At 57.0% G+C, this 27,020-nt stretch overlaps 4 protein-coding genes across 4 annotated transcripts; 1 reads left to right on the top strand and 3 right to left on the bottom strand.

The window, feature by feature from the left end:
* Positions 1-4,037: 4,037 nt before the first annotated feature.
* BKCO1_13000102 (heat repeat protein) lies at positions 4,038-9,932 on the bottom strand (the record flags this gene model as incomplete). Its single annotated transcript, XM_020270821.1, has 8 exons — positions 4,038-6,076; positions 6,131-6,274; positions 6,328-6,827; positions 6,881-7,188; positions 7,244-7,475; positions 7,530-8,802; positions 8,858-9,750; positions 9,817-9,932. 8 exons carry the CDS (start codon positions 9,930-9,932, stop codon positions 4,038-4,040), a joined length of 5,505 nt encoding a protein of 1,834 aa, XP_020132449.1.
* Positions 9,933-10,396: 464 nt separating this feature from the next.
* BKCO1_13000101 (mitochondrial import inner membrane translocase subunit tim23) lies at positions 10,397-11,125 on the top strand (the record flags this gene model as incomplete). The annotated part of the gene is made up of 2 exons (XM_020270820.1): positions 10,397-11,026; positions 11,099-11,125. 2 exons carry the CDS (start codon positions 10,397-10,399, stop codon positions 11,123-11,125), a joined length of 657 nt encoding a protein of 218 aa, XP_020132446.1.
* Positions 11,126-15,296: 4,171 nt separating this feature from the next.
* Positions 15,297-16,657, bottom strand: BKCO1_13000100 (protein phosphatase pp1 regulatory subunit; the record flags this gene model as incomplete). Its single annotated transcript, XM_020270819.1, has 3 exons — positions 15,297-15,764; positions 15,830-15,904; positions 15,998-16,657. The coding sequence occupies 3 exons, from the start codon at positions 16,655-16,657 to the stop codon at positions 15,297-15,299; spliced, it is 1,203 nt and encodes a 400-aa protein (XP_020132447.1).
* A 2,063-nt stretch (positions 16,658-18,720) lies between these two features.
* Positions 18,721-20,885, bottom strand: BKCO1_1300099 (nif-domain-containing protein; the record flags this gene model as incomplete). The annotated part of the gene is made up of 5 exons (XM_020270986.1): positions 18,721-18,841; positions 18,892-19,100; positions 19,152-19,250; positions 19,303-19,452; positions 19,503-20,885. The coding sequence occupies 5 exons, from the start codon at positions 20,883-20,885 to the stop codon at positions 18,721-18,723; spliced, it is 1,962 nt and encodes a 653-aa protein (XP_020132370.1).
* Positions 20,886-27,020: the final 6,135 nt, after the last annotated feature.

The following is a 27,020-nucleotide window of genomic DNA, read 5'->3' as shown; positions in this document are numbered from 1 at the left end:
GGCGAGTGCGTTATGCAATGCGTGCAACAGCCGTCGTACACAGTAGAAGAGGGTATCAAAGGGGATGGCGGGGGAGCAATGGAACGGAAGCAGGTGGTCAAGAAAAATGTTTAGTAGCCCCAAAGATACCCATACCTCCAGGGACGGCAAGCATGAAAAACCTGCAGAGCTGCTGGAGTGATATGCTTCAATGACGTTCATTGATTAGCAAGACCGGAAAACATTGCACCATCTCGCTCGCCGGGACCAGTTGCAGAAATTCTATGTCGAATAATACCTTGAAGCACAAGTGGTTGCTTGCGATCAGCAAGAAGATGCGGTCTGTCTGCATGTTCCATCTCTCATGTATATTACTTTCTTACCTTTTTTCAGCTTGTTGTCTTCGACATGTCGCGCCCGTTGTAAAACCGTCTGGTGAGGCAGTGGAGCGAAAAGGTTGGGTCCAGTGGTCCACAGGCAACTAGTCAGAGATTGACATCAGCATCGTGGAGCGTGGAGCCGGCGCGACGATCAGCGCCACTGCCGCAGCGGTTATCTCGGGCCGGTGTTCTGCAGATGTTAATGCGCAGCGGAGATAAAGCGGACTTTTATATCTGATCCACTTCTGCATATCGGAAAAATCAAGCTTGAGGCGATGCACGTGGCATCAACTGCCGTCTTTTTTTCACCAGATTGGAGAGAATGCGATGATCGTGTTCGGGAGATGCTCCATCTTCCGTCCAAGCTCTCTCTGTTGGGTGTTAGCTGAGCCGCAAAGTTGACGTCGTCGTCCGTTTGAGTCATTCGGGATAACATTCGTACCTGAAATGATGTAGTTGTTGCCTAACAGGACCTCCCGCTTGACAAGCCCTCGAGCAAAGCCCTGGAGTGATCCCCTAACAGATCAGTCTACCCCATGGCATTCTCGCACCACCATCCCCAAGTCAGTGATGTTGAGTTGTCTCCACCTCCACCAACACCCTTCGGTATGTGGAGTTCTGTCCCTCACGTATCGATACGTTATCCATAGTTCAGGCCTCTGAATATGTCGGCGAACCTTTCGTGCGACTTGGAGATGATGTGTTGCTTGAACTTCGACTTCACAATTCGCACCGAGTCCCTCTTGCTGAGTTAACGAAATGGTGGAAACACTCGCCTTCAAAGTCGGCAATGCTCGCTTTTGCTTTCTTCTTCACACATCTTCTTTTAAGCTACCCCGACCAGACATGGGGGAAGCGGTAGATTTCTTAATCGCTTGTCGGCCTTTGGCGTTGGGACTTGGACGGTCTGTCTACAAAGAAGTGTTAGAGCTTCCGGTTCCGCAAATGCGAGCACGCAAGCGAGAACGAGGAACTGCGCTCGAGTCACGTCTAGAAAGAGCGTTTATGGTTTCGGGATTGGGCTATGAAGGGTCACGTCAAACCTCTCAGAGCCCATGGAGCACCCTACTTATTGCAATCCTTTGCGCGAACCGACATTGAATTCATTCATCAAGAGCCACAATGTCCTCAGAACCCGCTTCAGACCAAATCGAACTGCATCTTTCTGTCTGGAGCGAAGTCGACACGGGTTTGCTGCGAACATGGACAAGACGATGGTCGGAAGACATTGCCATATTCTCGTGGGCGGAGGAAAACGGCGGCTAGAGGCAAGACTCGGAAGGGATGGCAGATGGGAACATGGGAACCCCCACAAGCGGCGCCGAGGAGCGGAATGCAAAGTTGGAGGTCGAACATCTGAAGCGGCACCGCAGAGAAGGCTAGGCCGCAGTTGACGTCATGGGGGCGTGATGATGGTTTCGCATTCTCCCGCTCACACATTCTCCCTGGTCGGGACTTGTCTTGCCAGCAACGCTGACCGGAGGAGAAAGACTGTCCCGGGCGGTGCGCGATGGGCGAAAACACAGTTCCGAGCGACGACGGCATTCCGGCGGGTTTTCGACGGGATTGTGTGTGAAGGAATGATCACGTCGTGATCAGGTCATGTTGTTTCGACGCAGCAGGATCGGGTCCGCTTCCGGCCGACACCGGTACCGCTCGCCGGTACCGCCCGCCGCCGCCGCCGGGTCCCATTGCCGGCCGCACGACGGCTCCGTTTCGCCGTCACTACATTCTGTTCCGTCCGGCACTCGTCGTCCCGCCCGTTTTGCGGCTTCCGTCGGGTTCTGCTTTCCTTGTGGGGTGGCGATGGTGTGGTCGGTCGGCACTCCGGGTCTGTCTGTCAGGCCATGGCACCACCAGCACCAGCACCTGCAACCCGGAAGAAGCAGCCGGCAACCCCGCAAAAGCGGTGCCCCATCGACTCACACCACATCTCACGAGACGCTCACGCGAGCGCGCCTACGGTTCGGCCCGCCAGCACATCGTCGTCGGTCGGGCCCCGCCTGCAGAGCCGCACCCGTCGCAACCCGTCGCAACCTGTCGCCTTCCATTCCCGAATCTCCGACGCTCTAATTCGCCGCCCCCTATTTTCCTTCATTCCGCGGCACACGGCCAGAGGCGGAAGGAAAAGGTCAAACCCGCCGTCGCGTTCCGTGTTCCTCCTGCATCGTACCATGTCGGCTCTTGCTCTGCCCCTCGAATGCCGTGTCCATCTCCCGCGGGGGAGAATGCATTCCGGAGGTTTGTGACTGTATCCGTCTGTGGATCCTTGGCTTAGCCTCCCTCGATCTTCGGAGAGGGAACATTCTTCCGCGCCTGTAGCGTTTGTCAGAGGGCAGCGAGGCAGAGGGAAGTGTCTTTTTCTCTGGTTCGGGAAATGTTTTTGATGCGACGTTCGAAGTTGGCCTCTCAGCCCTAGCCGTGATGTTTTGATGAAACCACCGTGGCATGAGCGCGATGCTCCCCGCGCGCCCCGGCATATCCTTTCCTGGCCGTCGTTCTCGGGCAGAAGGGGGGGTCGCCCGAACTGCCGCGGTCGAAATCCCGCGGTCAACCGACTACGTTCGATGTTGTTGGAGCTCGCCGAGGGCGGCTGCCGCTGTCGGTTCGCTTGGTCCGCAGGCCAGGCCGAGGCGCTGCGTCGTGGCCAGGCGAGACAAACTTCGAACGTCTGCTCGGGAGCGGACATTGCTCGCGGCACCGACGTGGCCAGAGGTTGCTGACCGGCTCTCCACATCATGCGTGCTCCTCGGATAAGCACGGGCGTGCCGTGTGGGGTGTGTTGTGGGCACTGCCGTCTTCCCCGGGGCGCGGAGCTGTGAGGTGAGGATGTGGGAGGCCATCTGGCTGTGGGTGTTGTTGCCTGTCCCCGTTCCTTCACCACGAGGCAGGAACGAACGGCCCTCGGTCCACCTCGACGCGCAACAGGCAGCCATGGCGCAGACTGGAGGGCTCGTCATTTTCACAACTTCCTCGTCGCCCAACATCCAAGACCCGGCCCAAGTCCACGACGAGGTCGCAATGCAGAGTTCCAACACTCGTCACCAAGCATTCCACCAAGCGTGTACTCCAATGCTTATCAGTGTGACACCCGCGTCCTTTGTGTATGTCGACTCAGATGCGAGCGCTTACTCCTTCCAGATAGAGCAAGAAGCTCTACCAGAAGATCAGGTTTCCCGCCTTGCATGAGCAGCAAATAAGCAAGTGGGGCATCAAAAAAAAGAATGGATGTCGTGCATGCAGGAACGTTTTTTTCCGCGCAGATCCTGATCAGGAGCCGGCTCCCTTTGGCGATCCTCCCGTCATGACTCGTACTTCCTACGACAGATAGCTGGCCTGCATCTTGTATCAAGACGCCTCCCCGCTGTCACCCCCTGCTCTGAGACACTGTCAAGCTTCGCGCTAGCCACTCGGCTGCAAGGGTGATGGGCTGTGGCGGGATGCCAAATCGGAGGTGTTCTAGCCCGCCGCTCCGTGGATTGTGGACGGCGGACCAACTGTCCCCATCGGGGGTTCGGGACTTTATCATAAGCTCGTCAGCACGAGTGTGACATTTATGGGTAATGGTTGAAACCTCACAAAGTTATACCCAACAGCACCAATCGATCGGTCTGAAGTGCAGAACTTGATTTACAGCTGCTCTTTTTCACAACCACCAGTGCTGATCAATCCAGCCCATCACCTAACAGTAAGCTCTTCCCCCACAACCGCTCCCACAACACTCCTCACATCCACCAACTTTGCCACCACACTTTCACTCAGCACCTCCTCCGCCTCCATCACCCACAACCCGTGCACGTCCGCCTCCACCCACGCATCCACCGTCTCCCTCAACACCCTCCTAATCTCCGAACTCCTGTACCGACCCACCCTCTTCTTCCTCTCCAACCGCCCACCCGCTTCTCCCTTCCCCCTCCCCCTCCTCTTCCACCCCAACACCACCCTCACCGCACCCACGACCCTCCACCCCAGCAAAAACACCTCCCCCCTCCCCGCCCACCCCATCGCCCCGTCCCTCTCCCTCTCCGCCAACGCCTTCAACTCCCTCAAGCCATCCACACACCACCCCTCCAACGCCCTCACCACCTCCTCCCCCACCGCACCGCCCGCCAAACCCAACCCCGCCAGCACGTCCCCCCAAACACCCACCTCCCTCACCGGATCCAAAAACAAATTCTGCTTCTCCCGCGCAAACAGCGCCGCCGTCTCCGTGCGGGCCTCCTCCAACCTCGCGGCAAACCCACCACCACCACCACCACCCCCTCCAATCCGCCCCACCACCCCCTTCCCAGCTGCCGAACCACCACCACCACCACCGCAGAAATCATCGCGCCCGTCCCCCCTCCCGCTCCCACTCCCACTCTCCTTCTCCAACAACCGCCACACCGCCTCCCCGCACAAAAACGACCTCTCCCCCCCTTCCTCCTCTTCCTCCTCCCCCTGCCCCCCCAAACACACCACCCGCCCCAGCCACGCCGCCACCTTCGCACTAGCCGCGAGCGGCACCACGGCCGGGACGCCGTCCGCGCAGTCATCGTCATCATCGTCCTCCTCATCATCGCCATCATCACCATTCGACGCAGACGCAGACGCGTCGGTATTATCGCGCCGCCGCCGCTGCTGCTGCTGCCCTCCGAGCACGACGACCCGCGTCGCGACGCGCGCGGCGGCGTCGCGGATCTCGTCGTCGTCGTCGTTGAGGGCGTCGTAGGCGACGAGGGCGAGGGCGAGACGCTGTCGTTGTTGTTGTTGTTGCGGTTCGTCGTCGTCATCGTCATCTGCTCCTCCTCCTCCTCCTCCTCCCGTTTGCTGGCGTTGGCGTGGTCGTGGTCGCCGCCAAAACCCCCGGAGGGAATCCAAGGCGGCGATGGCGGCGCGGCGGGTGGGGAAGGGTTGGTGTTCGGTGAGGTCGGAGCGGAGGGTGGTGGTGAAGAGGGGGAGGAGGAAGTTCAGGTCGGGGTCGAGGTGGTTTGCCACGTCGATGTCTCCGTCTCCTGCGCGCTGCGCTTCCGTCGCTGTCGCGGTGGGCGTCGGTGACGAGGACGAGGACGAGGACGAGCCCGAGGACGAGCCCGAGGCGGCGTCGATGTACCGACCCAGCAGCCGCAACGCGGCTTCGTGCAGCGAGGGCGAGCCCGCGCCCAAGCGGCCGGTCGACTCGCCGCCCAGCATGAGCGGGGCGAGGTGGTGCATGACAGCAGCACGGGCGGTGCCAGTGCCTCCGTGCGGCAGGAGAACGAGGCCGAGGCCGCGGTCCAGCAGCTCGGCGAAAGCGTGGCGGACGGCGGCGGCGACCTCGACGTCGGAAGACGTCGTAGCTGCGGCGGAGAGGAGGGCGGCGATGCAGGCGTGCGCGGCCGAACCCGCATGAGTTGCGGCGAGGACGGGTGCGGAGAGGGTCGACGTGAGCGACTCGAGCGTGGAGCGGCAGGTGTCCGGGTCCCGGCCGGCGATGTGTTTGAAGAGGTCGGTGACGAGGGCATGGGCGGCCTGGGGTGGCTGCTGCTCGCCGGTGACGCGGGTGCTGAGGAGCAGGAGGTGCTGGGCGGCGGCGAGGGAGATGGCGCCGCGGAGGAGGGCTTCGCCGGCGGACTTGCCGCTATTTTTGTGGCTGTGGTCGGCGGCGAAGCGGTCGAAGAGGAGGAATGCCCCGGAGGCGATGTGGTCGAGCATGTCGCCGCCCTCGCCGAAGGTTTCGCAGATGAGGGGCAGAGGGGCTGAAGAAGCTGTCAGAACGGCTTTGAGGAAATGAAACGCGATATTGGACTTACCTTTTCGGTCACCGTTGACAATGTGGTGTTTTTGTATCGTGGTGACGATATCAAGGTAAGCGGATTTGGTTAGTGGGCAGATGTTCCGCTCGTAGAGGCGCTCGTACTGTTCAAACAGCGCAAATGCCAGCAGGTCCAGATCGTCTACAAAGCCGTCAGCGCGTGGATCCAACCGAGCTCTAATACCAAACACTTACCCCGAAGCCCCTTGCTATCACCGTCACACATATCCTTGACAAGATACTTCGCAGCCGATAGTAAACCATGCAACGCGTTTTGCCTCTGGAACGGCATCTCAATCAACGCAAGCACCCATTCGACCCTCTCCTCAGGGCCCAGCAACGCCGCCAGCGTCCTCGCAGCCATGTCTCTGACGTGCCAGTGCGAGCTCGCCGTCAAACCAAAAACCAGCTGCTGGATCTCGGTCCTCCTCTCCACTGGCGGTCTCGCTCGCTGCAGGATCTGGAAAGCGGGGAACACGCCCTCGAGCGCCGTGTTCGTTAGCTCCGTTGCGCCACCTTGACGCTTAGGCGTGAGCAGCTGCACGATGATGTCGAGCAGGTTCGGATACTTTGCGTATGACAGACGCGTGATCTTGAGGCGGTCGGTGTCCTTCCAGTGCTGCGTGGTGCCGCTGCCGAGGAGGCGGTCGATGAGAGCACGGAAGAGCATCAGGCCGCAGTTACGAATGGCCCATCTGCGGTAATTTGTCAGTCCTGCCGGATGGAATAACATGTCCTGAGTACTTACACCTTGGACTCAAGCCTGCTTGCAGCGAGGGAGAGACCTTCGGCGACATAGGGCTCCGAGACAAACGCGAGCTTGGTGTTCGTAAACACGTCCTTCAAACAGTTCAGAGCGTGAACTTGCGGAAGGTGGCTGCCTTCAATGTTCTTGTCTTGCTCTTCCTGCACGGCCTCTGCTTTTAGGTCGCCAATGACGCGCGCAAAGAGCGTGCTTTCGGGGGCTGCGGATAGAATGCCAGTGATGAGAGACGGCAAGCCCGCTGATCGACGAGTGATCATAGAGCCCTTGTCACGAATGCAGCGAAGAGTTTCCTACAGCACCTTCAGCGTCATGAATATGGGAAGCGCCATAAGGAACATCCCTTACCTCGTACCACACGTCAAGTAGCTTTTTGATCCCGGGATCTGAAGACCGGCTGCAACGAAGGCAGAAAGCGGCAAAAGTCTGGGCGACAGTCGCAAAGGCGCCACGGTGTCGAAGTTCAGCCAGTTGCAGAAAGCAGAGCTTGCCCAAGCCCTCAAATTCTGTAGTTTCAAGAATCGAGCTTCCGCTGGGCAACTGGAACGGCGCTTTGGTGACGATCACACGCAACAAGGTGCTAACAAAAGTCAGTTGCGAAGCCGGCTTATTTTGGTTCTGCGGATCGGCTCACCTTGCTTCTTTCAGACCCCTCCAGGAATAGCTTAGAATATCTTTTGTCGTCAGATCTGGCTCCTCCTCCATATCCTCTGGCACATGGCCTTCGGGAGCATCGACACAGAGAATGTTCCTGACGCAGCTCCAGACTGAGCGCAGGCTGTCAAGGACATGGTTATGTAGTTGCTTCCAATGCTCCAACTCCACCCCTTCCATTGTCGCCATCGAAGCATAGAAGGCAGGCTGGTCGAAGATGTATCTGAGAGCGGAGAGCGTGCCATGCATGGGGTAAGTGTTCACAGCCACAGAAAGATTGCTGCTTGCAACGCCGATAGTCTCATCCAGCAGGGAAATGAGGTGTTCCACGATACCCTGACGGCTCTTCATCCACTCGGAAAGTACGCTGTTAGCAGGAGAGTTGGGGCTCAAGGGCTCCGCTCTCCTCTCAAAGAGCAAGTCATAAGCACGAGCAACACCGTCGGCATGATCGGCTCTGCCACTACGGAGCATGGCCTTCTCCGCTCTGTCTAGGAAAGCAGCAAAGGCATGCTCGACAAGAGCAGTAGAGTCTACTGGCTTGCCAATGAGCACAGGTACCATCTTCGGTCCCTTGGCCGGCTTTTGGGGCAGTTCCGAGGTTTTGTTTGTTCCTAGTTTGAGCAAGAATGCGGCTGCATGTCGCACGTCATCGAATGGATCCATGACGAGGTCAAAGAGCTCGCGCACAAGCAAAGGCGTGAGGACGTTCATCTGGAAAGGAAACCGGACCTCGCCCTGTGCGGTCCTTGACAATGCTTGGTGAGGCACGGATGGATCCAGCCCGGATTTCATGACGACAGTCAAGGCCTTGAGCGCGGAGATGTGCCTCTGGTACGCTGCTATGGGATGAAGCTCGGATGCAATGAATCGCAAGTACCATTGGATGAATTCGACGTGGGCGTGGTACAATTCGAAGGTATCACTCTGTTCTCCAGTCTTTTGTCCCTTGGCCAGGTTCCTACTCATGACGCCGGTAGATCCTCGCAGACGCTCGAATAGCGACATGGTCAGGCTCATGATCTCTCCGCGGAAGTTGGCATCGGTGTCGGCGTGCAGATATGACAGATTGCGCTTCAGAATGGCAAAAGTGCCGAGGGTCAGAGGTCGGGTCACGGCCGCCGAAGTGGTAAGCAATGAGAAAGCAGCCAATCTGGTCTCTGCGCGTTCGTGCGCAAGAAGTCTTCCAAGCAGCCTGTCCGGGATCAGAACCACGCCGCCCCGGATTTCAATCTTCTTTGAAATGCGATGGTCTATTTGTGTTAGTCTTGCTGTGCATCATCGGAGCGAAAGGGAGTAGCGACGCACCAACTTCCTGCACAAAGCCCATGTCCTTTCCGACTTGCAAAGAAGTGAAGAGCAAAGATGCTTCCAAGTCATCGGATGACTTGGAAGCACCATCGGGGCTTGGTTTCAGCCGGATGTGATTATCAAGATGCAGGTGCTCCAGAAAGCGGAGGTAGTCGGTCAGAATGGGCCTGAACAAGTCAGGGAAGACGTGGCTCTTGAAGTTCAGCATGGCATCTGGGTTTCTCCGGATGGTGCTCTCCAGGGGGTCCACCCAGATTGGAGGCGAGTTTGCATCGTCCTGAGCAAAGTGCGCGGCTTGCTGACGGCGACCATGGTCCATGATGGTACAAACTGCATTTCCAGCTGTGGGAGTAGTGTCTTGATGATTGGCCCAACTCATGATGCCGTAAAGGAAAGTCTTGGGGACGCTTCCCGGCCCAGGGAACAGTTGCAGCGACTTCCCCCGGACAGCACTCCACTGCTCAAACGCAGCGATGGTGTAGTCGACGGTGATGACATCCTTCTGGACAAAATGCGAGAGGGCGATGAGCGCAGGCTTGACCTTGGAGGTGTCGTCCTCCTGGAACAGGACGTCGAATAGGCGGATGACGGACTCGTCTTTGACCGAGTGTGCGGTAGTGGTCTGGTCTTTCTGGAGAATGGTGCACAGCAGTAGCAAGACCTGTCTCATGGACTTGGGCTTCGCATTGTCATATCTCTCGAGGAAGATGTCAAAAAGATCAGTCCAGATGTGATTGGTCCAAATCAGCGAGCGGATCCTTTGGTCGGGCGACGCTTGACACTTCTCGAGAAGAGAACACAGCGGATTGCAAGCGCCGGCCCTTTGGGAAGCCGGGATGTAGGGGATCGAGGCGGTCCCAACAAGAGCATTTAGCAGGTCAGAGAGTTTGCTTTTGGCAGGTCAGCATCTCGGGAGGCTGTACAGTGGATGCTTCGCCGGGTGTCCGATTTCTTACTCTATGCTCTCTCCCGAGATGGCTCCATCGGTAGGAATGTAGCTGTGCAAGTCTTTGCTTAGCTTGCGGAGAAAGTCGACGGAGACGGGCGCCTGCAGAGGCGTATCTTCCGCCATATCGGGCAATCCCGGCGGCAGGTTTTTTTTTTCCTTGCCTCCTTCGACTGCTGCCGAGCCTCAGCGCCACGTCCTGTCGGGGCAATTCTGTTGTTCCTGCGGCCGGCGGTGCTCGAGAGTGAAGCCAGCGGCAGAGAGAGCCGAACGCGAAGGTGTGGAGTCGGGCGCAGGGACGCAAAATTGGGAGTCACGGGACTGGTGCGGCAACGGGCGGCGGATCCCTGTCGCCGGGGCTGCTAGGTCGGGCTTGGCGCGGTGATGAAGTAAATTTTGGGGCCCCGACGCCCGGCTGCGACCTTCGACAGCGCGCGACTCCAGACCATCACCTTCTCTCCATCCAGAGGCCCTCTGAGCGACCCCAGCCCGCCCCGCTCCATCTCGCCGCGCCATTGCCCGCCCCGCGCGCCCTCCGCCGCCCCCATCGCTCGTCCGCGTCATACATCACCACCACCGTCGCCGCCGCAATGACCATCTGGGACTCTCTGACCGGCCGCAAGGCCGCATCCACCACCACCGCCTCCGGCTCGCCGCCCGCCGACTCGCAGCCGCCCGCCTTCGACCCGTCGTCCGCCACCGACGTGTCGTCCTTCCTCAACGAGTCGACCGCCTTCGACCCCTCGCAGCTGCACCCGCTGGCCGGCCTGGACAAGGACACGCTCGACTACCTGACGCTCGAGGAGGGCGCCCTGTCAGACCTCCCCGGCGCCCGCTCCGCCCTGCCCTCGCGCGGCTGGTCCGACGACCTGTGCTACGGCACCGGCACCACCTACCTGACGGGCCTGACGCTCGGTGGCGCCTGGGGGCTGGCCGAAGGCCTGAACAAGACCACCCCCCAGATGGCCCCGCGCCTGCGCCTCAACGCCGTCCTCAACTCCGTCACCCGCCGCGGGCCCTTCCTCGGCAACTCGGCCGGCATCGTCGCCATGGTCTACAACATCTTCAACTCCACCATCGGCTACTACCGCGGCAAGCACGACGCCACCAACAGCGTCATCGCCGGCGCCCTGAGCGGCGCCCTCTTCAAGAGCACCCGCGGCCTCAAGCCCATGGCCATCTCCAGCGGCCTGGTCGCCGGCGCTGCCGGCACCTGGGCGGTATGTTCATTTCCACTTTTTTTTTTTTTCGAATCGCCGCTTGCGTCGATTGCTAACGGGGTGCGCCGACAGCTCGTCCGTAAGGTTGTCTTCGAGTAAAGGAAGAGGCGGAATCCTTGATCCTCCGAATCGCTCCCATGGCCATACCACCCAGATCTCCAGTAATATCCATCTCCCTCCGATCCCCACCCATCCGAGGACGACAGTACACGACCGATGGCCGGCCCCGTGAACAAAACATGTGTGTATGCTATGGTGTAAGGACGAGGTGAACGCGACAGCTGCGCGCGCGCGCAAGGAAGCAGGGGCATATCATAAAGTTTCTGGACGGTCACGTAAGCGGGGCTTTTTATTTTCCCTCTCACTGTTCTATTTTTTTAGGGTCTCTGGATGCATTCCCATGGAGTCAAAAACGCCGGTGTCGACAAAAACTCCCCTCTCGAAAGCGGTTGAGCGTGTCATGAATTTACGTGGTTGGATTGACACGGAGTCGCTTTGTCTGTGTACAAATACTGTTCCCCCTTTTCTTGTTAAGTTATCTGGGATGGCTTGTTGTTTGTTTTTTTCACCCTCATGATGAGCAAAGCGGCGCTTCTTGGAGGTAGATATAGAGGTCTTTTGCTTCCAAAAAAGATTTTACCATTACCCAATGTTTTGAGCTCGTTTGTTTCCAGTGATGATTTTGATAATCACCCTTGAGGAACCAACGGTAGCTTGACTGCTGTGAGAACGCGCTCCTCTCTTTCGTCGAGACCTCAAGTTTCGATGAAGCACTTGCTTTCTCAATATTCTCACTGCACACTTTCGGCTGCTTTTGACACCTGCATCTCCATTGTCCTTCCGATTCAGTATAAATTAACTGCTTCCCGTTGTCTACTTGACCGCACCACCTTCTGCGGAAGATAGTGGAAGGTTGAAAAGGTACTAAGAACGTACCAGACCAATTGAGACTCATTACTACTGTTTGTGCGGAGCCAATACCTCTGCCCTCTGTGAAACATCTGCCCGGGATATAACCTCCTCATTTTCGTGTTTTGATGCAAGGCGTCAGTCACAGCTCCTGCTGTTGAGAATTCGTATGCATTAATAATACTCAATCACACGAGGTCTTCCTTCTTCGGGTGATAGATCGGATATGAATAATACAGGCAGATTTCAGTTCCTTGTTTCTAACGTAATCGGTTTGTTTACTTTGCAGTGGCTGTGTTTACGGTAACAAAGCCCGACGTTCACGGTGACATGGCTTTCGAAGGTCCCGCCTGCCAAAGTTCTGCTGGGCAAACAGGTCAGGTGCTACGCGCGCTGCATCTGGCAAGCCTCGTGCATGACTGTCTCCGCATGCAGATCTGACCCTGGGTTTAAATGTTGTACTCATCCCGCGCCTCCATCCCTTTGTTCAGGTGGCTGTTCAGTCCATTTGCCTCAACGGCATCTTCGGAAGAAGCTCTCCACTGGGCCTCCCCTGTGCCTTGGAAATTCTACAGTGCGCTGCAGATTGGAAGTGGTATGTCCAAACCCCTGCAGCATGGAAGGGAATGGTGGGTTTCACCGATTGCTCTGCTTGATGGCGTGCTGCACTGGCGATGAGTGGCGACGGACCACTTTCAGGGTCGTAATTCTGTTTCACTTCTGCAATCGCCGGTCGTCAGCATTCGTCAAAGCTGTGGGATAGAATCCACCAGAAGCGTTGACGGCCCTGTCTGTTTGTTCGTTTCCGCCCTAACTCGACCGGGGAGCCAAAGTGTTGTACGTTGTCAGGCTTCAAGCTTCGAATGGGGCTGTGGCGGATGGAATTATGGAGGTCAATCGGTGCGAATAGCAAAGGATATACACTTCCCACAGACCGCGATCCAGTGCTCCAGCTGCCGAGGTGTTTTTTAACGTTGGATTCGAGTTGTAGAATGTATGGGACTTGAGTGGAAACTCCCCATGAACTCATCATCCCGAACTCCCGGTAACGTGAACGGAGTGACTGAGAATTCAAAAGAGTTCAACCAAAATACAGCAAGTTGACCGATTTTCAACGGGAAGCCATGTGATCATTCACATCCCATGCACATGCACAGCTACCGCCTTAAAAGTACATACCGCAAGCGTGCCACACGCCATCTCACAGTGGCGCAATACACGTGCAGCGGTTCAGGCGGGATCCACGGTCGGTCCCACCGAGAAGTCATTTAAGCAGATCAATTCCTTGGATCTCCAGGAACAGATACATGAGTCGCAGTCTTTGTGATGGCGAGGGTGGTGACTGGTGGCCACAGAAATATATGAACAAGATAGACAGACTGTCGCTCCTCTCGTTTGGTATCCGTGCACACAATAGTTCGTAATCTGGACCTCGACTGCATCAACTTCCGTTCATGATGAGGACCAACATCATCTCATAAAGCAGCAGTCCAAGGACCGAAGCATATCTGAAAACCATTCATTGAAACAGATGAAGCAATTCAGGTGTTGATCTGCTCTCGGCTGAGGCGTGAGGACGATACCTAGAGCAGTTGTGTCGTGGTTCTCCAGCATTGGCCGTGAAAACACCGCCACTCAATCTGCAGTGATGTCAGTGCATGCACCAAATCAAATGTCATCGACAATGAAGAATAAGAGACCGAAGATATGGACGTGCTTCTAGGCATTTGCAAGTTCCAGACGTGTGATCAGCAGAGTGCCCGACATGCCGACCATGCAATCATCCACAGCTAATGCATATGCACAGTTGATGCACCGGGCTTCGCTTTTCAGGAACAGCACGGGATAAGTCCAAGGTCGGCATTACTCATATGCCGTACATTGAGCGATGGACTCTATGATTTGTGGACAGCGTTCCTGGGCACTAGCATCAAAAAACTCGACTGTGAGGCACTTGTCTCTCTCTGTGTGCATGTTCTCTCGAGGAAAGAGTGACTGTGAATAGCCTCCCATTCACAGACGATCAGGATGTTTGAATGACGATGATGACGATGATGATGATGATGTCCATGGATCTTCTCGAGGGCATTTAGCGGTGCACGGCAATGATGACCAACACTGGCCGAAAAGAAAAGGGAGAACGTGAAGACTCAGTGACTGCAGCCCCAACCTTAGGTTGAGGTCACTCCAAGCAAACAAAAGTGAGTAAGGCTAGCTCATCGAAAAATGGGTAAGCATCCTTTGCTCAAAAAACGGACGTCCTGCATCAACCGCTCAAGGCAGCGCATCAACACCTACTCCAGATGCTGCGAGACAGGGGAGACGACAATGAAGAGGGAAGCAAGGAAAGTAAAGCGAAGACGATTGAAAGACTTCCGCCACGCACCGATCGAAGCAACACAGTTCCAGGCTCTTCTACAGTTGCCAGCGCGCCTGATCAACTTTTTGTCGGCATTGATACGGAAACATCGATCCTCTCAAGACGAAGAAAAAAGAGAAGAAGAAAAAAAAAGGCTCATTTATATGCATTCACTCCTACGCATGTGGCCCCCACCTCACGGATCGCACACATGACGAGTATTCTAGAGCGCGAATGACCCCAAGACGCCGTGACATGCGATTCATCTCTCCCTTCCTCCCCTGACCCTGACCCACCTTCTTCTTCTTAGCTACGCGCGCCCACCGCAAGACGTCGCGCGGGTTATACCGATATGAAAGCTCAGCTAGACGTTGGGCCGCCGCTCCGCACAAGAAGCCCAGCCAGCCAGCCAGCTAGCCAGCCAGCCAGCTAGCCAGCCAGCCAGCCCACGCCGACCCAGCCATCACTCCTCCCCCGCACCCCCTTGCAAGCCCGTGAAGAACCCCAGAAAACGCCCATCAATGCATCATCTTGGCAAGCGAAGGAGGCCACCGAAAAGAAACAGGAGAAGAAGACAGTTCCAGCGTTACGAAACCCAGCCACTCATCAGCAAGGAACGAAGAAAAAAAAAACACAAAAAAAATCCCTCGATACTTAGCTCCCATTCCTTGCAAACAAATGCCGCCGCCCCATTGGTAGTGGTGGTGGTAGGAATCCCCACGCCCCCCGCCGTCGCCGTGGCTCGCCCGTTCCCGATATCGTCATCGTCGTCGTCCCGTCGTCGTCGTCGTCGTCGTCGTCGTCGTCGATCGTACACGCGTGCGCGTTTTGCTCGGAGTATGATAAAATAGAGATATATCATCACACCCTCACGAAAGCTGTTTCCGACACGGAGAAGAAAGAAATCGTGTTGTAAGCCTCTTTTCAATGTAGACAACCAAAAAAAAAAAAAAAAGAGGAACGGAAAGGAAAAACGACGCCAAAGAGCAAGCAAATCAGGCATCACATGAACGCCAAACTCCTCGTCCCGGTCGCCTCCCTCCTCCAGAAGACATCGGAGTACTTACTCGCGTCGATCTGCTTGACCTGCGGCAGGGCCAAGCGCACCTTGTTCCGGTACAGGGCCGGCTGCCTCGTCTGCAGCGGGTTGCCCTCAAAGTAGACCGTCTCCAGGTTCTCCTTGTCGCGCAGCTCGCGCTCGATCTCGGCGAAGTCGGCGAGCTGGCAGTAGCTGGCCCAGAACTCCTCGAGCAGCGTCAGCCCGGCCAGGTTCGTCAGGTGCTCGATCGGGTTGCCGGTGATGTCGATGATGCGCAGGTTCTTGTTGTTCTCGACGCCCTCCGTCGACGTGAGGGCGTTGTGCGAGATGTGCAGCTCCTCGAGGTTGGCGAGCTGCTCGAGCCCGGTGATGGAGGTGAGGCGGTTGGATTGGATCGAGAGGATCTTGAGGTTCGATAGCGTGTCGAGACCCTGCCGGAAAGCGGGTCAGACGTGTGTCCAAACCGGAGGGAGTGGTTAGAACGGAGAGAGCAAACCTTGATCTCAGTGATCTTGTTCTTGCCCAGCCACAGCTCCTCAAGGCTCGTGAGCGTCTCCAGGTTCTCAATGGTCTACACGGCGCGCACACCAAGTCAGCCCCAACAACTCAACCCACACAACAACCAACCGCAACGAGGCACGACCGGACCGGAACGCAACCATACCCTTATCCTGTTCGCCCCGAGCTCCAGATTCCTCAACTGCGCCAGCCCCTCCAGATTCTCAATCGCCGAAATCTTATTCTGCACAAAGTACAGATCCTTCAGCTTCTTCATGTGATTCACCCTCTTGATATGCTTGATCTTGTTGAAGCTCAGGTCCAGATTCTCCACCTCCACAAACGCCTCCAAGCCCTTGATGTGCGCAATCAGATTGTCGTACAGGTCCAGCTCCGTCACCGTCCGGCCCAGCTGCTCGGGGAACTGGTCGATCGCCGAGATCTGGTTCTGGCGCAGCGACAGGCGCTCCACGCGCGGGAAGCGCTCCAGCCGCAGCGCCGCTATCGACGTGATGCGGCAGTGGATCAGGTCGATCTGGTCGACGTCCTCCTCGTAGTCCTCCAGCAGGTCTTCATCCGCCTCGATCGTGTCCGGCGGCGGGGCGTCGTCGTCGGAGAGCTCCGGGTCGCTGAAGACGTTGGGGTTGACGACGACGGGAGAGGGCTTCGAGGGTTTGGTGACGCGCAGCTTGCCGTCCCAGCCGCTCTTGCTGCTGCGGGCTGGGCTGCTGGGCTGGTCGTGCGCGTCGTCGCGCTCCGAGTTGTTGTCGATGACCATGGCGTGCGGCGCGTCGTGTGCGGCGTTGGGCGGCGTGTCGTCGGTCATGTTTGTCGGCGGGGGTTTCGTGCAGGTTGCCGTGGGGCTTGTGAGGGGGAGGGGGAGAGGAGGGGGGGGGGACGAGGGGCGAGGTCGGTGAAGAAGTGCAAGCAAGAGCTATGCTGTACCAGGGTACGCGACGGACGGCGGGGTGCAGGGTGTGTGGTGACCGGTGACGTGGGGGAGATCGTTGGGTACGGGATGTGCGACGACAGCACGTATCGCAACGCAAGCAAACAGGCAACACGACACGAAGCAGTAGTGAAGATGCGCCGTGTCAGAAGGGCAGCAGCCGAACAGACCGAGCCAGGCAGAACCGGGACCCAAGGCAAGGCAAGGCAAGGCACGGCAAGGCACGCGTAGGGCTGGCCGGCATCCGCACTGCACGAGGAAAGTGACGAGTAACTTTCCGAGTTCCGTCTCCGCTGTTTGGAGCACAACCACCACCACCACCAACGCCACACCCCACCCCCGGTCGCGCGGGAGATGACGTTGGCCGCGACCGAGCCAGAACAAAGTGCCCGCCAATCCCTTGCCAGCAAAGCGTCAGGAGAGCTTCTTTTCCAGATCCCCACTCTCCGCACATGCGTCAAACGTGCGGCCCGCCCCCTGCACATTAAGCTCTCCCGCATCGCACAAATGCATGCATAGCTTGAGTCTGTTTCAGACCGCGTTCCTGCCCACTCACCACTGCCAGCTCCGCCGTCCCCAAATTTCTGGACGTGGGTGCCTGCATATGCGGTAAAACCTTGTCGTCGGCCAAGGAAAGCCTGTCTTACACCAAACACTCACTCCGCCCGGGCAACGGGGCACGCATGCATTTGTAGAATCAATTCTTTGATTATTCCATTCGCCCGGTATAAAACAATGCAATCATGGTCCAGCCACTGTTCCCCATGCCTACGCTATTGTCCTACAAGCAGCAACACGCGCAACATTTCCGTCTACGTCTAGACACATGCGCCATGCGAGCCTCACGTCCCAACAAGCCGCTGGAGAGCGCACAAGCGCCAGACAAACGGGCGACAGGTGCATGCATACTTTCTTTTCTCGGCTTCTGCGTTTGCGTATGTGTGCGCGTACACGCGTGCTGCGCCCAGTGACATGCATGTGCATTACTACGACTTCATTTGCCTCTTGTCTGCTCACTCTCCCTCCGCTTGCACGCGAAAAGAAAGCTTCTCTTTTGCTGACGTAGAACGAAAACGAAAAAAAAACCAGGGAATGAAGCTTTTTTATAATTTCGGATGGATGTGGTGGTGTCGCAGCACTCAAATAAGCCAACACAGCCTGTGGTATCAAAAGTTCAAGGAAACAACAACTGCAGCAGGGAATAAAAGGAAAAGAAAAAAAAAAAGCAGGGAACGATGGCAAGGCCGAGAAACGGAGGAAAGGAAAACGATCTGGTGTCGAGAAGTATTGTAAGTGTGCAAGAAGAAAAAGAGTGAGCAACAAAGGAAAGTGGTGTTGGTCGGGTGGTGATGGCTATCTCTTTCTCTCGCTTGGAGGAATCGAAAAAGGCGGGTTTCAAGAAAAGATGAAGGTGTGCGGCCTTCCGTAAAAGGCGCCACGATGAAAAGAAGAGTGGGGATCGAAATGTAAGAAAATTGTGAGTCTGCCAAGGTCAATGCTCCGCAATGCTAGCCAAGAAAGAAAAGAGAATCAGTGTATGCAAGGCCCCTTCCAGGACAGCGAAACGCGCGAAAGCGAAAAAGGCAACGCAGAAAGAAAGAAACAGTAACGCCCGTTTTGCTCTGTGCCGTCCTCCAAAACTTTTGTGTCCGGTCTCAAATGGCCATTCTGTATCGACAGGTGTCCGCGGAGCTGGTTGCTGGGCAGGCCGTCAATCGTGTCGGACCGCAGTTTTGAAGGCGTAGAAATCGTTCTCCAGGAACCAAAGCCGTTCTCCAGTCATGCCGATTACAGGGATTAAACAGTACAAGTCTAAGCGCCGATGCGTCCGCATAAGGTGCACCAGAGGGTGTATCGGGAAGGTGGTGGAAAGGATGGACACCAGAGCGACGCTGAGTTTCACTGCTGAGAACTCGTCGAGAGACACTGGCCACGAGGGCTTAGGCAAGCTCTGCGAGAGCGGGCAGGCCCTCCACAGGCACATCTTGAATCCAACGCGCCGCTTTCTTTGCGCGTTGGGCCTTGACCCAGCCCTTGTGTATCTCGCCCGCTTGGGCAAACCTATGCCACTCTCAGTAGCATCTGATGCTAACATTTTTTATACAACTCACAAGGCCACATCCAGCACTAAGCTGACATCGCTGACTTGTTGGCCAGCGAGGTCCTCCAGTACAGGGATGAGATCCAAGAGCTCATTGTCATGTGCATCAGAAAACCAACTGCTAATCGGGACGGCGTGTTGGGGGTGGAAGATGTACGAAGTCGGCGAGTTGTCAATGATGATCGTCTCCTTCAGGTCGCGGCCCACTTGAGAAAGATCCTGCCGCACAAGTCAGTCCGCAGTGACGCTCGAATGACGCATGATACTTGCCTTCACATAGTTGCCCTGGTGGTTATAACAGCTCTCTCGGAACAGACGGTGGTGGACCACGCCGTGGATATCGAGTTGATCAAGGAGCGGATCGCCATACTAGCCTGCATCAGCATGGTGGGGCAAGAGGGGGGGAAATGCACAGACTTACCTTTGATACTGAAGCAGTGAAAACAACGACCTCGTATAGCTCACCGACACGTTTCATAAAGGCATCGACACCGGGGCGCTTGATGACGTAAACGTTGTGGTACTGTCCCTCAATCTCCACTGGAATCGTGAAGTCGGCCTGGTGCAAGATCTGTACCGAGTCAGCATATGCGGCGCAGCGAAAAGGAGAAGCCAGTTTACCTTGAAGCTGCTGTGGACAAGAGTCTCGTCCAGGTCCAGGACCAAGCACTTCTTTCCCTTGAACTCGGGCCTGATGGGTGGCAGGAGCCACTTTTGCGGGGGCTCTGCGGGAGTAACGGCAAGAGAGCTATCCTGGCTCTGAGGGGTGGTTGCAGCAGGAGGAGCAGTCTGAGCCTGGCGATCCACGAGCGGCGGGGGCGGCGGGAGGTCAATCTTAGTCGGAGCTGCATCCTGCTGCACGGGCTCACCGCTCTCCTCGGTCATGGGGACCTCGTTGGCGGCGATTGGTATCGATGGGCCTGCGTCCGTCATCTCGATATCCGCATCCCGCGCCTCTTGTTCAGGAGTCCTGTCGGTAATCGCTTGTTCCTCCGAGGGCGCAACCGGCGTGGGGGCCTGGACATTGACTTGGGGGCCGTTCTCAGCAGCGGCCGAGGTATCCAGCCGGTCAGCCTGGGGAACAGGAGGAAGCGGTTGATCCAGAGTGCTCTTTTCTTGAGACGAGGCCGCGGGAGCGTCCAGAATGGGCTTATCCGCCGACGCGTCTCCTGACAACGGTTGCTTCTCAAAGTCCTTCACAGGCCCTCCTGCCTCCGTAGATTTGCCAGCCTTCTCTTCAATGGGTTCCTTCAAGTCGGCGTTGCTCGACTCTGCGGCGCTCCCGTCCTTCTTTGCCGGGGTGGCCGGCGCAGATTGCTTGCGAACCGAGCGTAGCTTGGTAGCCTTCTTGGGTGCCTCGGGGGACTCCTCCTGTCCGACCACATTGCCCTTCTCCGGCACGCCGCAGCAGTTGAGTATCAGCAAAATCCTCGAAACACCGCTCTTTTTCTTGGGCTGGGCCTGAGGGGCAGAACCAGCCGCGCCAACTGCTTGCGCATTCTCAGGAGCCTTCTCGCTTGCCGCGGCACGCGCCTTATGGGAGCGCTTGCTGCTCGCAGTGCTCCCAGCACGCCTCTTGCCCAAAAAGCTACGCTTCGAGCCCCGTCCTACGCTCTCAGCCCCCTCACTTGCGGTCGCTCCGCTCAGTCCCGATCCGCTTGCCGCAGCCTCCTCGCCGGTCTGCGAATTCGAGTGTGGCACGTCGAGGAAGGAAGGCTTTCTCTTGGGCTCGTTTCCGGCACCAGCGGCTTGTTCCGACGTTGATCCAGCAGCGTTGTTCGACGACGAGGTAGGGGCGGCGCCTGCGGTCGCTGAGACGACGGTTAGCGTGCTGCGACGGGCGGGACGTGCGAGGCCGGGGGCCTTGATGGGCGGAGAGGTGAGAGCGGGAGTCGTACTGTTACCGTTCGAGTGCGGCGCTATCGCCTCGCCATTGTCGTTCGCTGCCGGCTTCTGCACAGCAGTCGACGGATCTGCGGACGACCGCACGGCGTCTTGGCTCATGTGGGGCAACGGACGCCTCTAGGTGAGGAGGCCTCGCGGTATTGTCAGGCGCGTGAGCGGACGAGGACGAGGACGAGGAGGAGCGATGGCGCTCTCCTTGGGGCTGGCGCGTCAAGGCGTGAATGGGCGAGTTGCGAGCTTCCAAAAGCAGCAAGCCGGGCGGAGCGGTGGGCGTTTCGGACGAGGACGGTGGGAGCGGAGGCTTGTCGTCGCGCGCGCTGCGGGTGCTGTCCTGCGCTGCAGCTTCGGCCGGGCGTTTGTGTATGGTCTCGCTTCAGAGCGTCGAGGGGAGCCGGGGGAGGAAGAGTGATGGCAGTCGCTGCGCAGGCTAGATGGGTTGGGAGGCTGGCTGGGATACTCCGTGAGTCGTTCGCTAACCGAAATGAGAGTCGCCGCCAGTCACGGGCGGCTGGGTCTTCGCGCGGGCCTGGGCGGGCAGCGAGCGATGACGAAACGGTGAGCTTTCGTTCGGTCTCGTGGGATGGGCGAGGGCAGCACGGCGGTGGCAGCTAGGAGCGGCAAGGTAGGGGAGGGTGCAGCAGCGTGAGTGCAGGGCAGGGCGAGAGGCTGACTCTTGGGCGTGGGCCACGGGCGGCTTCGGGGCAACTGCCGCTGGAGAGTCTAGGCTGGGAGCGGCCTCTCTGCGGAAGTGAGGTGCGCAGCAATCAGGGCGGGCACACGCAGGCTGGCATCTGGTAAGTTGCGGGCCCGGGGAGCTTGTGGATTGAGCGACGACGAGCTGCCATGCGCGACGCTATTGGATCGCCCCGGCGAATGAGCGCCCCGGCCGCTTTGGCGGCCGCGGTTTGGACACGCGCGAGCCGGCCAGCGTGCAGCCGGCCGCCTTCGGCCTTCGCAGCGCGCGCCGCCAGCACGCCAGCACGCCTGCACGCCTGCACGCCTGCAGCGCCCAGCTGTCCGCCTGGCCGTCCAGCGCGCTCGCCGTTGCGCCGTTGCGTCTGCGCAGGCAGAGTCAGGACGCGCCGTGATCGTCGCGGCGCACTGCAGCTGGGCCAGAGGCTGATCAGCGTTGGCGGCTGTATTTTAAGGCCTGGGCGGCACGAAGCCAATAACGAGCCGGCCGCGCGCCCGCAAGTCACACGGAGCGCCGGCGCCACGCGCCTGCATCTGGGCAATCTGCCGTATTCGAGCAGGGGTCGCGCAGCCCGTCATCAAAACTCCTGAATGCGCGCGCCAGTGGCCAGCAGCCAGCAGCCAGCAGCCGTGACGAGCGCGGCGAGCGAGGCTCGCGTCGATAAGCTACGCAGGCCTGGGGGCCGCCGTGCCACAGTGCGCGCGCCGCATCCGCCTGCACCGCTTCGCAGATAGGCTCGCGACACGCTCTCGGCTATTTGCTTGCCGCGAGATCCAGCATTGGTCCAATCATTCATTTCCAGGTACCCGGCGCTCCTCTCCGCCAGGTACGCGCTACGGACTCGAATCGTCCCAAAGCTGCCAGCGCCATCGTTATACAACGACCCCAGACCCTCAGCCTTTGAAACAGCCATGGGCATGTCCGCGGCGTCCAGCATCCTTCACCAGCTTGGCGTCCTCGGACCGCGGGCCCCTCTGTCCCTGCGCAGGCTGTCCCGAGCGCGAGACGATGCAGCAACGACCGCGGCGTTGGGAACACACCCGCCTCGTTCTGCGCACGGCGGATGGGAGAGCTTAGACGCCTCAATTTACTAGAAATTTGCATGCAATAACCACCCACCCCGCCGGATCCTTCTCATGCAAGCCAATCAGTCAGCAGCCCGAGGCTGGAGTGCCATGCTCCATGACGCCGCTTGTCGCAACGGCTGCTTTAATCCGGAACCCTAACCCACCAGACCGAAGCAGTTGTTTTACCTCGACCGCAACGTCCCCGGCTGCAGCCCATCTGTGCGCCAGCCGCGACTCAGTCGTTTCTAAATCCGTCGCGGTGATGTTCGTTGACCCCGGAATTTAACGCCAAATTGATGTGTCGTCAGTCAACCCCTTTCGTTTCGGTCGTGATGTTCGCCGCCAGCCCAAACGCAACAACTTTGTCATGATAATGGCGACCGGTCAATGCTTACATCATCATCTCAAGTCCTATGGTCTAGCGGCATGACGTTCGCTTCACAGCAATTTCTCTGGTTCCCAGAGCGACTTCTTGGAGCGCGAAAGGTCCTGGGTTCGATCGTAAGTTCTCCAGCTGCCAACATGTACAGCAAGCATCGTGAAGAGAACCCAATCTAACAAAAGAACCAGCCCAGTGGGACTACAACCACACTATGATTTCTTTTTTTGCCCATTGACCATCCATTCCCCTATGTTTCCTTTTTTCCCCTCCCCCACTGCTGCTTTCTGCACCCTCTCGTCGAGCCCGCCATCCGGTCTATTTTTTTTTTCTTTGCTCTCTTTACCTAAACTTCCGCCGCCCGCCGGCCGCAGGCAGCCTGAGGCACCGGGCTTTTGTGGGTACAACGCATTTTACCCACGCTCTCTCGCTTCCATCATGCTGCCCTTCGATTCATCCGAGCCCCCCCCTCCCAGCTCCCTCCCTCCGGCGCCGGGCAACCGCCGCTGCGCGCAGGCAAAAAAAAAAGAAAAAAAAGAGACAAAAGCTGCCTGCATCGCCAGCTCAGCTCGACAACCCATGCACCTGCAGCAAACGACAACCCAGCAATCCGGCCTCAACCCCTATTGGCTCCCCTAACCTCGATATGCGCATCGGCGCTGTACAGGCGATCTTCCGACCACCGATGGCCGAAACGCAGCAACCAGCTGTCTCTTCCCAAAACCCGCAGCGATCTGTTGCCGCAACGGGAAGGTGAGCCGCGCCTTGGGCCCCTCCATGCCAGCGGGCCGGTTTTTTTTTTTGCTGGTGTGTGGGAGGAGGGGTGTTTGTCGTTGTTGTTCGCTGGTTTTCTTTTTTTTCCTTTCCTTTTTCTTTTGCCTACATACATGCTTTGAGACTACTTTGCAGTGTGCAGGTGTGGGTTTTGTTCGGGTGATGTGGGTGTGGTGTGATGAAGTGGGGTTGCGTTGCGCTGAAGAACTGGGGATTGTGTGGATGGGTGGTTTTCGCGGTGAGTGATGAAACGAACTTCTGAGGCGGGCATATGCAGCTGTCGAAGGGCGGTGGATCTGCAGGGCGACGTGGAGGAAGAGGAGCGGTGGCAGGGGTGGGCGGAGGAGGGGACTAGAAGGTGGGTGGAAGCGCGTCTCGCTGGCAATGCTGCTGCTGCTGTTGCTGCTGCTGCTGATGCGGCGCTTTGCGCTTTTTCCCTTTTCTGCAACGGGGATGCAAGGATGGAGGGGAAGGTGAGTTGTTCGACGTGCCTTCGATGTCTGCGGGCGGCGGGGAATACCGTTGCAGATGAAGTGCGTCGGGTTTCGAGACACTGGTGCTGTGAGGTCCTGAAGCTCGCCTGGATGTAGGGGCGCTTGGACTTTGGGTGGAGCTGTAGGCTGTCGTGTTCTGTCAGAGAGTGGCTTTGCCGAAGGGCTGCATGAGGCAGCGGACAAAGGCCAACCACTCAATGTAGAACATCGAGAAACGTTGCTCGCTGGAGGTGGTGCAGATCCTTCGTGTAAGAGCATCGCACCATGGCTGCAAAAGGATCTTGACCGTCCTGAACAGGTCTCACTAGGTCGTGCTGCAGCCAACATCACTTACCATTTTAGGTCATGTCTGCTACGATACCTCAAAAGGGAAAGAGTGCGCTTTTGCTAGACGGTGTCAGATCCGTCATCCAAAGAACAGTACCGCACAGACCCAGATCACCAGTCATGTGAACTGCCATCTTCATACACGTGCATACTTTCCCACGTATGAAACATATCTCCCTCACTCGTGCCCAACTGTCTTCTTAGATCTCTACCAGTCCTTATAAACCCTTCAACGCAGTGGCGGTTTCCAGGGAATCAACCCGGCTCCCAATAGGACAAGTGCCCACTGTGTATTTTATTTTCAACGCTAGGTAAACAATGCACTTCTTTCCATAATTAAACTTCCTAGAACTGCGGCGGCTTCGGCGTCGGCTTTCTGCCAGTTTACATGGGCTAGCGCTTGTGGTGTAAGAGCCTTTAAAAGGAATGCACGGCACTATTTTCATGGCTTATTGATAATGGACAGCGCTGTTTTATGATGATGAAAGGCTGTATCGGTGCTGGCGGAAGGTGCTTTCCTTCGAGATTTGGCACCGGGTCCTCCGTTGTGTGCAATTCAACGGCAACCAGCTTGTGCGTTGGATGAATTATAAAAATTCGATAATCGTTTATGCTACGGAGTCTGCCATTTCGAAAGTGCAATTGAGGCACGTGGTCGACTTGATGGCCAGTGGTCCGGGGTCCCGTGAATAGTCTTGTTCGAATACATCCGGTCTCTGAGGAACCTAACTCTGAACATTGGCAAATCCTGAGCAACAGTAATCTGTACGGAATATTGAGGTCACACAATCATAGCTGACCATATCATTACCTAGTTCTACAGACTTCGTGATTTTTCAGGCTCGCCGAACGAAGAACAGCCGCTGGTATCCTTGGAGTGAATACAAAGGAGCCTTTACGAACCCATCAGCTGCGCCGTATTTGTGAAGCCTAAGCTGTACGGAAGTGGATCCTCTACAATTCCAGTTTGACTTCTCGTCCATACTCTCTGACCATCAGCGTATCCCCATGATAATGAGCTTGGAAACCAGTTATTGTAAGTGAACAACAGCGAATTGGGCCGTGCCAGATGCCAGCTTCAAGTCACGATTAGATACGCCGAGGAGAGTGACAAGTTTCTTGGATCCAGGTTCCCAGCCCAGGTAGATACAAGCTGGGCCATGTATAAATGCTAAAATACCATCCGGCAGGTCCAAAAAGAATGTGACATGTACAGATTTGTAACCCCAGAAACGCAGACTTACTTACTCACGTGGGAAGTTGAAGACACTTTTGGACGTGATACTACCATCACAGCTCGCACATGACTAGAGACGTGCGTTTTTCTCGATATGCCTAGCCAACACACCTCCTCCCGTTTGTTTTGTATATATAGCCTGTCCCCCGTAGCCTCCCGCCCTTCTTTTACTCAAGCGATTCGGTCTGTTACACCAAGAAATCTGATAGTAAAACACACTACCGTAAGCTATACTCTGCGCAGTGTGTGAAGAAGGAAGCTGATATCCCTGACGGGTGATCTCGAATCCGCTCAACAGCCATTTTGTATGAAGTTAAATGACCTGTCACTCGTCAATCAGACGCTGATGGACGCGGAGCAACCAACCATGCGGATCCTCATTACAGTGAGATACCGAGCGCCAGCATTTCCTGAAAGTGATGAGCTATTGAGACTGAGCTTCGCAACCAACCACCCGGAAGTAATCATCTCGAAGTGCCTGTCACCCTAAACGAGCCAAAGTCAAGACTCTGAACCTGCTGTCTTAAATCGACAAACCACTATCGTCCGACTTCCACAAACCATCCCTTTGTCCAAACCCCCTCCCCCCCACTTTTTAAAACCACCTACGCACCACCTCCCACTTCCACAACAGCTGCCGCCGCCGCCGCCATGACCCGGCCTCCCCGCACCAGACCACCTGCCCCACGCGCAGCAACGGTGCCCCTGCATTGCCCTTTGCAGTTCCGCACCCCACGAGACACACACATATGCCACGCTCATTCACTCCCACGACCATCCATGTGACCCCACGGGCTCACCTGCAATTAAACCACGACTCATAATAACCATCCAATCACCGCCCATCACAATAAACGGCCACAACCCTACCGCACTGCCTCCTGAAGGAACAACACACACTTTCGTGGAGGCTTACTTCCTGCCTGGAATGAAAGAGTGAATTACACTCGCTTTTGAAGTGGAAACCTACCCAGTCTATTCCTGCGTTCGGTGTGCCTGTCGGTCGGCAGTGGATACGTCAGTTCCACACACGCACACACGCACACGCTGAAGTTGAACCTCAGCATTCGACAGTGATGTTGTTGAAGTCCAACTCCGCTGAACCGTGTATGAAAAAAGGCACATTGAAAGGGAAGAGTGATGCACTTCATCAACATCACTATCAACATCGATTGTCATTTCGCGGAATGTGTGCAACGTATGACGAAGGAACGAAAGTCGCATCGGAAACCTCGTGTTGAAAGATCCCCCGAGGGCCCCAG

Source organism: Diplodia corticola, assembly GCF_001883845.1.
Source record: "Diplodia corticola strain CBS 112549 chromosome Unknown scaffold13, whole genome shotgun sequence".
Classification (NCBI taxonomy): domain Eukaryota; kingdom Fungi; phylum Ascomycota; class Dothideomycetes; order Botryosphaeriales; family Botryosphaeriaceae; genus Diplodia; species Diplodia corticola.
Note: the sequence above shows the minus strand (reverse complement) of the source record. Positions and strands in the feature narration are given on the sequence as shown.